This window comes from Phragmites australis, chromosome 23 (genome assembly GCF_958298935.1).
Source record: "Phragmites australis chromosome 23, lpPhrAust1.1, whole genome shotgun sequence".
Lineage (NCBI taxonomy): Eukaryota > Viridiplantae > Streptophyta > Magnoliopsida > Poales > Poaceae > Phragmites > Phragmites australis.
In genome coordinates this window covers 14,512,973-14,526,335 of record NC_084943.1, presented here as the reverse complement: position 1 = coordinate 14,526,335, position 13,363 = coordinate 14,512,973, and the positions used below count along the sequence as shown (strand labels likewise).

The 13,363-nt window shown below is 46.6% G+C and overlaps 1 protein-coding gene and 1 long non-coding RNA gene across 2 annotated transcripts; one reads left to right on the top strand and one right to left on the bottom strand.

The window, feature by feature from the left end:
- Nucleotides 1-3,137: 3,137 nt before the first annotated feature.
- LOC133906726 (L-type lectin-domain containing receptor kinase IX.1-like) lies at nt 3,138-5,805 on the bottom strand. The gene is made up of 3 exons (XM_062348704.1): nt 4,862-5,805; nt 4,063-4,594; nt 3,138-3,931 (listed from the first exon to the last, which is right to left on the bottom strand). The coding sequence occupies exons 1-3, from the start codon at nt 5,673-5,675 to the stop codon at nt 3,241-3,243; spliced, it is 2,037 nt and encodes a 678-aa protein (XP_062204688.1). The 5' UTR covers nt 5,676-5,805; the 3' UTR covers nt 3,138-3,240.
- Nucleotides 5,806-8,769: 2,964 nt separating this feature from the next.
- Nucleotides 8,770-9,941, top strand: LOC133906426 (uncharacterized). Its single transcript, XR_009907773.1, has 4 exons — nt 8,770-8,838; nt 9,068-9,133; nt 9,570-9,638; nt 9,738-9,941. It is a non-coding gene; the product is annotated as an uncharacterized LOC133906426 (long non-coding RNA).
- The last annotated feature ends 3,422 nt before the right edge of the window (nt 9,942-13,363 follow it).

The window sequence follows — 13,363 nt, the reverse complement described above, 5'->3', positions numbered from 1 at the left end:
ATCCTCTCACACCAATTTCATCAGTTCCTGAAGACATTGACATGTGATTAAACACTGTTGGTCCCTGAAGACTTAATTCATTAACGAATTTGCATTGGTGAGCGGTTTCTGCATGGCGTCAGTATTCAACTCGTCTTTCAATATTGTTATACGAGTAAAATACACCAGCTATCTTTAAACTTGTCGTACACAATCCATAAGCATTTAAAATGCAGTTTTAAGTCCCTAAACTTATTAGGTGTGCCATTTGAGGTCCAAATCTCCCTCATTAGCATGATTAGGCACCAAGATCAGAACGTTTAAGTGTGCCACATGGCATAGACACTACGTGAAATAAGGGTTTAAGTGACCCGTGATAACCGACATTAGTAATAGGTTACGCACCCATTATTCCAAACGTGTTATTGATGAATCATCATAAGTAATAGGACATGATCCGTCACTTATAAGATTATAGATGATGAATTATAACTGTAATTCGTCACTTATAATGTCATATATTACATGTCGTAATAGTGACTCGTCACTTATAATTTATGAATATTTTTCGTATTTTTGGATTAAAAAAAGCCAAAAAAATATTTTTCATCTGAGCCATCCTAATACAGGGTACCTCGCATATGCCCCATAAACCATGCCACTTTTCAAACTGTTTTTCAATCAAAGTTCCGTGGGCCTTGAACCCATAACCTCCTCTCGCACGTGTAGTAATAAGAGGGCGGTAAGACCTGGCCATACCACTATGCTATGCTTACCACCTTCTGAGAGAGCAGTTCTTTCAGAGGGCAGTAGACGTTTATTATTGTAAATTTTTTCATCTGAAGTATATTTATTTAATTATTTAAGTTAGAAAATATAAAAAAAAAAAAACTCTTCCTTTTGCGGAGGCAGGAGGAGGGGATGAAGGCCGGCCACCGGCGCTCGGAGACATGGCGAAAGCCCAATAAGCTCAGCCCGCTTGTTTTAACTCCCGCCAAAACCATGACCCGGTGTCCCAGAGTTGACCTTTCTTCCTGAGAAATTATGCTGAGCCTCCTCCGGGTTAGGTAGCAAAAATAGTAGTCCTGAACACGTTTTGTGTACGGTCATCAAAATTGTCCTTCAAGCAACACGAAAAAAATCTCCCGCAGCAAAAGTAGCCAGGTCACGCTTACTTTTTTTTTTTGCGAAAGGGGATTATATTAAATTATCAGCCCAGAACATCCAAAAACATAAAAGACCCTGGAGAAAAGTAAAATTACAGAAAAACCCCTGTGAATCCTTTTCATCTTCTCCGTTGACTCAGATTCCTTCCGTCGCACAGAAGCAAACCGAGCCCAATCCTCTTGCTCCATCGAAGGGAGCTCCAAACCTGGGTAAAGCCGCAACATCCAACGCCCTAGAACTTCCAAGACATATCTAAATCGATGAAAGCCAATCGGCTATCTCCCAGATGAAAGAAACAAAGGAAGCAACCACAGCACTGCCATATCCAATGCCATCGAAGATGGAGGCCCAGATCCCAACCTAGGCGTCGCCGAATCGGAACCCAGCGACCCCAGACGCACACACAAAAAAGGGGATCAACAAAATCCCCCTTCCTCCTTTCACAAACAATAAACTATCACACACATACCTCCCGAAACAGCTACCGGAGACACTAACAACCTCGCTGGACACACCACGGAGGACCGAAAGCCAGCAGGGAGCCTCCATTGACTACTCCATACAGGAAACTAGAACTACTAACCTACGGAGACCTAAAGCATCTAAAACTAAACCTAAGAATCACAACCTACCCTACCAACTATGTCAAACGCCGATCTAGCCGATCCCCTCCTCCTCCGGGGCTAGAGAAGCCATCGGAGGATAGGAGACGACGAGATCGGTGCTGATTCCAGAAATCACTTCTCGGGCACCACTCTCTACAAGTCACGCTTACTTGTCTAGCATGTGAGGCCCATAGTCGTGATGACTCATGTTAAGTCACAACTGGAATCCACAAATTTTCTTATGCAAAGAATTCTTCCAAGATAGAAATAATTTTAACACTACTGTAAAAAGACACAAGAGTGCCGGTTGAAAAGCGGCTTCAGTACCGGTTTTTCAACCGACACTCTTTACTAACTGAGTATCAATACCGGTTGAGGAACTGACACAAAACTCACTATCACTACTGGTTCGAGCTACGAACCAGCAGTGATAGGTGGATCACGAGCCAAAAAAAGAGCCGAGCCGGCTCGGCTGCCGGTATGCTAATGTGCTCCGCCACCGCATCACACGACTGCCACCAGAAGCAGCAGCAGCTCGGCCACGCACCGTCCATCCTCAATGAGCACCTGCTCTCCTCTCTCCTTTGCTCTGCTGCTCCTCCATCAACCTCTCCCGTACGAACATAAATCGACTAACCTCATCCATACGAATACAAGCATAAATCAACTCATCTCATCTATATACTCATCTCAAACACGAAAACACAATCAAAACAACTATCTCAACCATACACTAACAAAGAACAAATTAACTCAAATATAGATTACGGGATAGCACATAAACAAATGGCATGAGACTACGGGGCTGACGGTCTAAATTCATGGCTTCAATATTGAGACGCACTCGATGGCATAAACAAATGGCATAAACAAGCTGAGTATTGCAGCACTCGATTGCATAAAAACAAATGGCATAAACAACATCGCACTCGATGGCATAAACAAGCTGAGTATTGCAGCACTCGATTGCATAAACAAATGGCATAAACAACATCGCACTCGATGGCATAAAGAAATGCTTCAATATTGCAGCACCCAGGCTTGGAGCCCCCGGCTCCCGGCGCGCTCTGGCTCCGTCCGGGCTCCATGGCTGTGGAGGTAGGATGGGAAGTGAGAGGAAGAGAGAGGGAGAGAGGAAGAGAGAGGCTGAGAGATAAATGAGTGGTTGTGGTTGAATAGAGCCGACAGAGAGAGCGAAGAGATAAGGGAGAGAGCCGGCGGACGCGATCAAAGCCAAAACTGCAATAAAATAAATGAAATAAAATCTCGGGTCTAGAGTAATAACAGTGCCAGTTTTTATCTGAATGAATGGGTGGTAGTTTCGCTACGAACCGGCACTAATACCCTATCAGTGTCGATTCTGTAGTAGTGTAACAAGCAATAGAATGTTCAAAAGAAACAAACTGCTTTACAGAGTGCAAATATTCGCATAGAAAAAGTGTTATACACACCAGAAATCAACATTATTGGATCACGATCTGTACAAATGTCATCTCAACAAAGAAGAAGCCTCCGTACCAATGGTTGAATGAGTGGTGCCTGCGCTGCCGCTGCTGCCGGTCACACCCCCAGATTCAGACAGGAGGCGATTGACCGGTGGCAGGAACGTCGCGACGGGCATCTTCGCAGGGAGACTTGGCAATGGCGCCTCGAGCCGCAGCACGTTGACCGCCTGCCTGATGGAGGGCCTCATGGCACGATCAGGGTGCGCGCACCACAGCGCGGTGACCATCACTCGCTCCATCTCTTCACTGTCGAATTCGCCGTTCAGCCGCGAATCGGCTGCGTCAAGGATCCTTCCACGGCCGTAAAATTCCCAGACCCATTGCACCAGGTGCTTGATGGTGGGTTCTTCGGTTTCTCGAACATCCACGATTGGCCGCCTGCCACAAGCAATCTCGAGGACGACAACTCCGAAGCTGTACACGTCGGACGTGGTGCTGGCCGTCCCGGTGACCATGCATTCAGGATCCATGTACCCCATCGTGCCGGCGAGCGCCGTCGTGTGCGACTCTCGGTTGTGGTCGACAAGCCTCGCGAGTCCGAAGTCACCGAGCTTGGCGTTGAAGAAGGCGTCCAGCATAACGTTGCTCGGCTTGATGTCACGGTGCAGAACGCACTGCTCCCACTCCTGATGAAGGTACAGAAGTGCGGAGCCGATTCCGAGCACGATCTCATTCCTATGTACAGTCCATAACACTGTAAGTTGAAGCATTTATAATTCTAAAAATGTATCGCATATCAGCTAGAAAAATGAGGAGCACAAATAGAAGAAGAGCTAAAAAAAAGCATGTATATAGTAGTTTAGTACCTTAGCGGCCATGACAACATATTGTTCTGGTTGTGGATATGAGTGTCAAGGCTCCCGTTGGGCATGAGCTCGTAGACAAGCAAGAGCTCGCTGCCGCCATGGCACCAGCCGATGAGCTGCACGAGGTTTCGATGCCTCAGCCGGCTTATAATATTCACCTCAGAAATGTACTCCTTCCTCCCCTGGTGGGAGCTCTTGGACACTCTTTTTATGGCAACATGAAGGTTCAAATCCTTCAAGTACCCGTGGTACACCGACCCGAAGCCTCCTTCACCAAGTTTCTCCTCAGTAGAGAAGGAGCTGGTTGCGACGGCTAGCTCGCTGAAGAGGAATCGCCTCGGTCCTATCCCATCCGCGAACTCGTCTTCCAATGGCTCGTCTTGGAACACAGCTAGTTCGTGCTCTCTTGCCTTTCGCCTGCGGTGACGCAACAGGAACCAAACCATGATACCAGTGCAGATGATGAACGCCACGGAACCAACAGTCACGCCGGCCACCAGCGTCGCCGATGGGCCAGGGGGAGGCGATGGATCTATAACACATAAATTGTACATACCACCAGGGTTCAGGCTTTCAGATTTTTTAAAAAAAATCGGAGAACACCGGTAAGACCGATATTTCTGAAAATCGGAAATTTTCAGTCTGATTTCGGATCAAATTTGGGTCAAATTTGAATATTTTGGCCGGTAAACCAAATATTGGGGGTGGCCGATAGAACCGAAAATCGCCGATGTACGGTGTGGACATCTTATGATGTGCAAATTAGTGACCATAAAAAACTAGTTCAATGGATACTAACTTGGTGGCAGCAGAGTCGTCGACGGAGGCGGCAGTGGCGGCGCTGCTATTTCAGGCGGAATGGTTATGCCAAGGTCTTTCCCGATCTGGTACGCCAAATAGCAGCTGTAGCCCTTGACTGTGCCGTAGGTGTAGTTAGGTAGCAAGCGCGACAGCTCCGGGATGAAGTACGTGAGGCACCTGGTGCACTCGCTGGCATTCAGGTCCCTCGTGCACTGCGTCAGCCCGTAAATCACCTGCGAGTCGCCTCGCGAGTCCGTGTACCCCTTGCTATCATTGGCGAACCGCAGCGAGGAGCTGGCGGCCTCGGCCACGAGCCCGGTCATCAGACTCCACCGTGTGGCGTTCATGCTGGCCATATCGGTGACGAAGGAGTTGGGCGACAACACGTACCACGCCATGTCGAGGTCGGCGACGGACAGGAAGGACTCGTTGGAGTAGCGGAGGACGCAGGCGTCGTAGCAGGCCTTAACCTGCCGGCTTAACGGGCACACATGCTGCACCCCTGCGGCCGCGACTTGGAGGCAGCTCTGGCACTCGGCCCAGTTACGGTCGGCGTAACACATGGTGAGGCCGAATATAGTGTCAGGTGCGCTGCCGATCGTGCTGTCGAAGAAGCCGCGGTTGGCGATGGCCCGAGGCGGGAGGTCGCCCATGAGGTCCCCGAGGTTCACCTGGTACTGGCCGTAGATGGTGAAGTTGCCCGTGGTCGAGCATACTTTCGCCCCCGGAAGGTAGCGCTCGCCAACTACCACTACTGCTGTTCCGCAGAATAACAAGACGACAGCGAGGAGGAGGATGCGCCGCGGTGCCATGGTTAATGGCGACGGAGCAGTAGGATAGCTAGGTACTTATGTAGCACGTACGTACGTGTCTTAGCCTTTCATCGTTCCGTCATGGACTCAAGCTTAACTTCAACCTGGTGTCCTTCACTTCTTCTCTCCACTTAAACAACAACAGTGATAGGACTACGCTATCATTAGTTTTATATCATTCCTAATCATATTCTCTTCGTTCCGTTTCTTTCCTGATTCTCCTTTTCATCCTCGTTCATTTTATTTTTTTCATCTTTAATAATTTTCTTTCGAAAGAATTCGTGAAGGGAAAGAAGATAAATCCCGTATTGAAGGGAATAGTCCTGAAAATTCTTTCATGATAAGAACCGTAAAAAGAAACAAAACCCCTTTCTCATCTGAAAAAGACTCCCTTGGAATGGCCTTACCACTGCTTCGAAAGCCGCATTGGGGAAGGAAAAGTATAGATTTGCTAGTGCGAGGAAACTTACAAATGTTGAAAATAGCAGCGACGGCATCTTCTCTGAAAATTGACCGAGAGCTACGGCATTAATACGAAAGAGATGAACGTCTATGCCAATCTGGAACCAGGAACGGAGAAAGGACGTGCCAACTCCGGGGATAGATATCTCTTTTCAAGGCCTGGATTATTGTGAAAATTCAACTGAGGTGCCACAGGTTTGTTCTTCTTTCCCCACGACAAAAACAATTCAATACTGATTAAAACAGCTTTGCTGATTTTCAATCTAGCTAAAAGCTAATGTTAGAAGTTGATTGAGAAATAACAAATATATTCATGAACAGGGGACCCTGATTTTACATTGAAAATCCTTACGAAAAAAACCCATGGTGAAAGCCAATCCCCAATGGGCCAGTGACAAACTCCCTTCGACCCCACTCTATGTGCCTTTGCGATTCACCGAGGACACCCGTGCCTCACTCGTGGAGCGATGTTGGCTTTGTCAGCTCGAAGAGACCCACCACGAATGATGATGAAATTGTGGTCTTCGTCGAATTCTTCACGGCGGGGATGGAGCGTTACAAACTGAAAATCCAGTCATTGACCCCGAACACCTTTGTCCACCTTGCCGCCTTCGTCTGGGCCTGGAGAGCCGAAGGAGTAATCCCCTCCACGATCACTTTTTCTTCGTTGCACTATGCCCACTGCCAACCGAAGGGGGTGACGGTCAACGGCGTCAACCATGTGGTTTCCGTCGATAATTTTTCTTTTGTCCCATATGGAACTTCAAAGACCCCTGTGAAGGTTTATCTCAACCGGTGGAGCACCGATTGGACGGAGTACTAGTTCCACCACAAGATTTCGGAGGAGTGCCCCATTCAATCGGTCGCCGAAGAGATTCTTTATCTTCGGAGGCCACATGATTTATTGATGTCGACCATGGTCGAGAAGGTTAAGGTCCTGGCGATAGTTTCTCCTAAGATGGGGATACGTGACCTTGTTTAGGAGTTCTTGCACTGCCGAAGTCTAGCCCCCCAGCAACGAATGGATGCTCAGTGACATGCTAGCTCCTTTAGCCAAAGATGTCCTTCGTCACCCTGTTCTCAACTGCGGGGAATACGCCCGGTGATAATAGTTATTTAACAGTCTTTGATACATCGCCACATTTATGTACTTTTGTTTAACTTTTCGGGCAGCAGCCAACGTTGAAGTGGTGAAGGCGGCTATCATGGCCTTGATTGTTTTAGGAAACCTGGAGTTTCACAACTGAATGTGGGTCCGCCTCGATCTCTTGAAAGATTCGATTCTATCTCTTAGAGGTTTTTGGTACTATATATACGGAGCAGCACCCCTTATTGTAAACACAGATGAATAAAGAATAGATAACTTTTCTCCTACGCTTGTGTCTCTTTTTGCAATTGTTCCAGAGAGATCGCTAGACTACAACCGGTAGCAGCGGTTTCTCAACACGTTATCAGTATGAAGCTCTGCCGGAGATCAAGCTAGCAGAACAAATCTACCTACGACCGATCTGCACTGCATCAGTATCAACATCAAGCGGACAGGTCTTTGGCCTAGCCTATATGCCTACACGGCACGAATCATTCGCAAGGATTGAAAAGTACGATCTACTCGGTACGTATACTCGTTGCTGCTGTTTACTTGCGTCAAAATAGATCTGAATCGCATGAACAGTAGTAAATTTGCATGAATAGTAGCGAGTACCATATGAATCGTCGCTGTGTAGAATCGAATTATGAACCGTAACTAGCATGATGAACAGCAACAAAGCGAGTTGAATCTGTACAGCATCCCGGTGTGAATAGTAACATTACATGAACAAATCTGCACGGCAAAATCGTGGGGCCCGTAGCTGCCGACCACCACGCCGCTGGCCGGCAAACCAGCAGCTTTTCCCCTGCAAGAAACCGCGGTGGCTCGAAGGCCACCGCCACACATCATGAAGGAAAGAAAAGAAAACGGTGCCGCGCCGGCTGACTGCAACCAGTCTCTCGCCGTACGCCCGAAGGCGTCGGGTCGCCGCAGCCCGTGTAGAGACGTCGGGCTTCCCGCCTCCGTCGCTTGGCTGCGCCGGAAGCGCATCCACACCGGAGCATCGTCCGCGGCCGGCCCCGCCGCTCCCGCACGAGCGCCGCGCCGTCCGCCGTCGGCTCTGCCGTGCCGTGCTTCGACGCCGGCCCGTCTGACCTCCGCCCGAAGTGGCGCGCCGCTGCAGCCCGTCGGTCAACCACGCCGTCGGCTCCGCCACTCCCGCACGAGCGCTGCCGCACGCCGCGCCGCCGCCGGCTCCGCTGCTCCTACACGAGCGCCGCCCGAACCACGCCGCCGCCGCTAGCTTCCGCCGCTCCCGCCCCTGCATGTGTGCCGCTCGGACGTGCTGCCACCAGACTGAGAGGCGGCTAGGGTTTGGAAACCCTAGCCGCCCCCATATATAGAGCAGGTGGGTGGGCAATTGGGCCGGGCCGGCCCAAAGGATAAGCAGGCCGACCCAATAAGGTGAAAAACTAGAAAAAAAAGGGAGGGCGGAAAAATCAGAATTTTTGCGTTTAGGCCCCTGGTCATTCTGAAAATTATCCAGAGGCTTTGATTTTGCAAATTAGACCCTGTGGTTTCTGAAAAAATACGTAAATTCTAGAGCAGTCAGCACATGTAATTGATGCATACCGCACGCTCAGCAGACCATTATCAAGGGCATTATACTTGGTGAGTTCCTCCATTCGTGCTTCAAAAGTTTTAGTAGTGTGGAAGCGTGCAACCATACATCCTTAGATTGCACCTTTTTTTAATCTATTTGAAGTGATGATATGTGCCTGACCCTTCCCCACATCTACTTGGAAAGGAGGAAAAGAACTAAAAAACAGCGTTATACTGTCTGATCCTATAAGCATTTAACTCATCTCTTAAATAGCTTCTCAACTCTACTATTTGGCAGCTTCTACTCGAGGGCATACATGTTGATGAAGAAAAGACAATCAGTGATCCTGAACTTCTTATGGAGGTAATTTTTGCATGTTGGCTTACATGTTTTTCAGTAGGCCATAACAATCATTCTTTGTTTTCATATATCTTGTTCCGAATAATTGCAAACATATTCTAAATAAATCTGAATATATCATCCAAAAGAAAACTTGATCACGGGAAGAGAGACATCCCCCTGGCTTTGTTCTAAAGCTAGGGAGTACACCTAGCTAGCCAGGAAACTCGCTAAAACTAGTTCCAACCCGACCTGTGAGCACCCAGGTTTGATCTTGGGTGGGTGGCCCCTTAACTGGAGGCTTTACCAACCGAGCTATCGCTCGGTTCTCTATAGCATCCAACATAATCAAATTTTTATAAATCTGATTCCAATAACTGCAAGCAATATGTAGAATTGCAATGTTCTTTATAAATCAATAAAAAATCAATCTGGCTAAAGTGCTGCACATAATTTGCAGATGATGGAGATACCTGAAGCTGTTAATGATGCCAGTGACTCTCAAACCCTGGAGAAGATCCAGTCTCAGGTTCTTCTGATTTCTGAACATAATTACACGTCATAACCAGGGAGAATAATTATGTTACAATGATTTCTGGGCTTACACCTTGTTCGATACCTTTTTCAGATCAAGAGAAAGCTCGAAACCTGGTCCAATTCCTTCCAGGAAGCGTTCGACAAGAGGGATTTTGACCGTGCAGTGGAAGCTACACAACGAATGAAGTACTATGAACGTGCGATGGAAGAAACAGTGAAGAAACTCTGATCTTGATTTGGCCAAAGGTGGGGAGGCTTGAAAAATTTTCGTGCATTCCTGGCAGGTCCCTTGTCGTCCACAGAAGAGCATATATTGTGAAACGGTTTCATGTGAAGACTGGGACAGTGGGTCTTCTCACTCACACCTCGCACAACTCCAAATGCACCCACGTCTGCCACAAAGCTAAAAGAGTAGGTAGAGTTATCGTCAGTCTTTCATGCCTGCAATTTATATAGTGGCAGTAAAAAAAAGGAAATATAGCTATTTAAGTTACTGAGTCGAAGTGCATATGGATGCTGTTCTACTTATGTTTGTTGTGATAATTGGATAAATTGTACTAGATTGGTGAACTTTGATAAATGCTCCGATCAGCAAAAGCGGAGGTTGTACGGCTGCAAGTTGCAAAACACGACGAAGATGCCATCTGTAGGCATAATTCACATCCGCACATCTCACTGAAACATTTTGGTAGAAGTACCAAAAATGGTCTGAGTCTTGGGTGTTTTCAATGAGTTTTGTCTTTTGAATTACAAATGCACCACAGCTATTTGAACTAGATGCATTTACTCCCCTATTACACTAGTAAGTCCTGCAGCTGTTTATCTTGCTGTTGACATTTTGTTTTCCCCGAAGACTTCATAGTTGCTGTAATCATTGTTAGCCAACAGAAAATGCTCTTGTAACACCTTGAGATCACCATAAGCCCGGAGCGTTACTAACTTACCTAAAGGTCCACTGAGCAAAAACATTTCGACAGTATCTTCCACAAAAACGGATATAACGAAAGCAGACAAACACATTTAGTTATAAATAGATATTATCATCACACTAACATAATCTAACATCTTAGCAAATGACAAACATTCCTCGAATGAACTTTCACATTGGTGTGTTTTCCTCGGATGGTCCTGGCGATAGTTTCTCCTGAGATGGGGATACGTGACCTTGTTTAGGAGTTCTTGCACTGCCGAAGTCTAGCCCCCCAGCAACGAATGGATGCTCAGCGACATGCTAGCTCCTTTAGCCAAAGATGTCCTTCGTCACCCTGTTCTCGACTGCGGGGAATGCGCGCGGTGATAATAGTTATTTAACAGTCTTTGATACATCGCCACCTTTATGTACTTTTGTTTAACTTTTCGGGCAGCAGCCAACGTTGAAGTGGTGAAGGCGGCTACCATGGCCTTGATTGGCCCTTACACAAAGGCCAAGAACAATGAGATGGTGGAGAAGGTGAAGTTTCCATGGTTAAACCGCATGATGGACCTTTGTGGTATCAAGTACAGGCCCCGGTGGCCGCCTCCGGAGGTTGTGCAGCAAAAAAAGACAAAAGGCCTGGGGCCGGTGACTCCTCTTCCTTGGCCCAGAAGACCAAGCATGGCAGTGTTGGACCTTCGCCAAACCTAGCCCAGAAAGGTCGAGATGTGCCCAAGGTTTTGCTTACCGATCGGAGCTCAGTTACCAAGCTCCGGCGGTAATTGAAAAGAAACGGTTACCACGGTAACTGGGCGAAATTTTAAAAAAATTCGGATAAAATTTATTTGAAAAAAATTTGAAATTTGAAAAAAAATCGTAATTTTACCCACTCGGTAACCGTTCGAATTGGACCGGTTACGGAGCGGTTTGCTCAGTAAATCGAGCGGTTTGCTCAGTAATCGAGCACACGAACGATTTTGAGTGATTACCGAGTGGTATGGACGCGTTATCAATAATTGTGTAGGAGAATCATAAAAAAAACAAAAAATTCAGTAATAAATCATGGAAAAAATAGTATAGTACCATGATATGTTTTGTAACATCATATAAAATTTTGGCATGACTTTTGCTCTATTTTGGAAGTTTTGAAGGGAACAAAAAGATAGTAGTAGCAATTCGAGCACGAACATATAATTGTTGCTTTCAATATATATGTACATTACATATGCAGCACCTGAAATTAATAAATATATATCGAATTGTTCGTAGTAAAGCTAAAAACGCAATTACATCCTATCCTTCAGTACTTACCATGGTATCCACACCACGTGCGACCTACGAGATGGAAAAAATTAGTGCAATAACATGATATGGAAATAAAGTAGTTGCAAATTTGCATCACCTTTAGAACCACCAGCTTGGGAGGCGATTACATTCGGCCATATTGTACTCATCGGTGGATATTAGCATTAGCCGTCGTGTCGATAGCAACTCTGCCTTAAACTCAGCCCATATTTGCCCTATCCATGCAGAAGTGGTTGACCATTGTTCTTGCAAAATGGCATAAAACTTAAGGTCTTGCCACTCATAGACCCACTGAATAGGAGGCTCTAACTGAGCATCGGGGACAGGATAGTGGTACGGATATGATCCAGAACTACTCTCCATGCCATAGCTGCTGGAATAGCTTACACTATCTTGTGGTCCATCGTGGCCACCATGTATTATATGCATTGGTGAGGATGGGGGCACTGTGGTTCTGATCCTGTGTGGCATGTGAAACGGGAGGAACAACAGAGGATTGGCATGGAGGAACATCACCACCTTGACTATCATCATCACCACTGTCAGTCTTTGAGCTGCTGTCATTCGATTCTTGGTAAGTTAGGCTCTTTAGGTCACTATCCATGCTCTCATCGCTTTGCACTTGTCTTGTGCCCTTACCCTTAGTCTTCTTGCTCTTCTTTGTATGTGTCATTGCTTCTTTCTCTTTCCCGTGTGTGTCACCAACCACTGTAGCAGCACATTGTTGTAAGTTAGCAGCACAGGTGTGTTCGCTGTGTCTATCACCAGGTGAGTAGGCAGGGGTATGTCGTTATCTGTGTCCTCCTCATCAAGCTCAGGGGTTGCATTTGATCTCCCGATCTCCATCCAGTCCCAGAGAAGATTGTTATCCTCGTTCAATGTGAGCTCCATAAGCCGCTGAAATGGATCATCATAAACAGTTGACCTGATACCTGCATCCAAGTTGTTCTATATTCTCAGGTTGTAGTTGATATATACCAACTTATGAAGCTTCTTGTAGCTTAATCAGTTGCGAACTTTGGTGTGGATGAAAGCAAATGTACTCCAGTTCCTCTCACACCCACTAGATGAAGCGCACTGTGACACTATACGTCTGACAAGCATTGATAGTGTAGGTATAGACGAACCAAACATAGACCATCATTACGCTGCAAGTAGGTAAAGTGATATGAGGCTCGGAAAAGTAGCACCATACTCTGGCCATTCTAGCTTCCACTTGTCAAATATTTTCTTCAATGCATTTTCGTTCTCATCCAAATACTTACCATCTATATCCCGGCCAGTTGAAGATGGTACACCCTCGCCTGTTACAGAACCAATGATCAGACGTCAAAAAGAAAGAAGTATGACAACAATAAATTCATTACAAACTTAATCACTCACCCCATTTCTGTGTTTCTTTCACTGCAGCGACAAAGAATGCATCGTCCGCCCTTCTACCAGGAATGCCTGAAGTGTGGAAAAATTTGGACCATGCCACACCAATAGCTTCCTTCGCT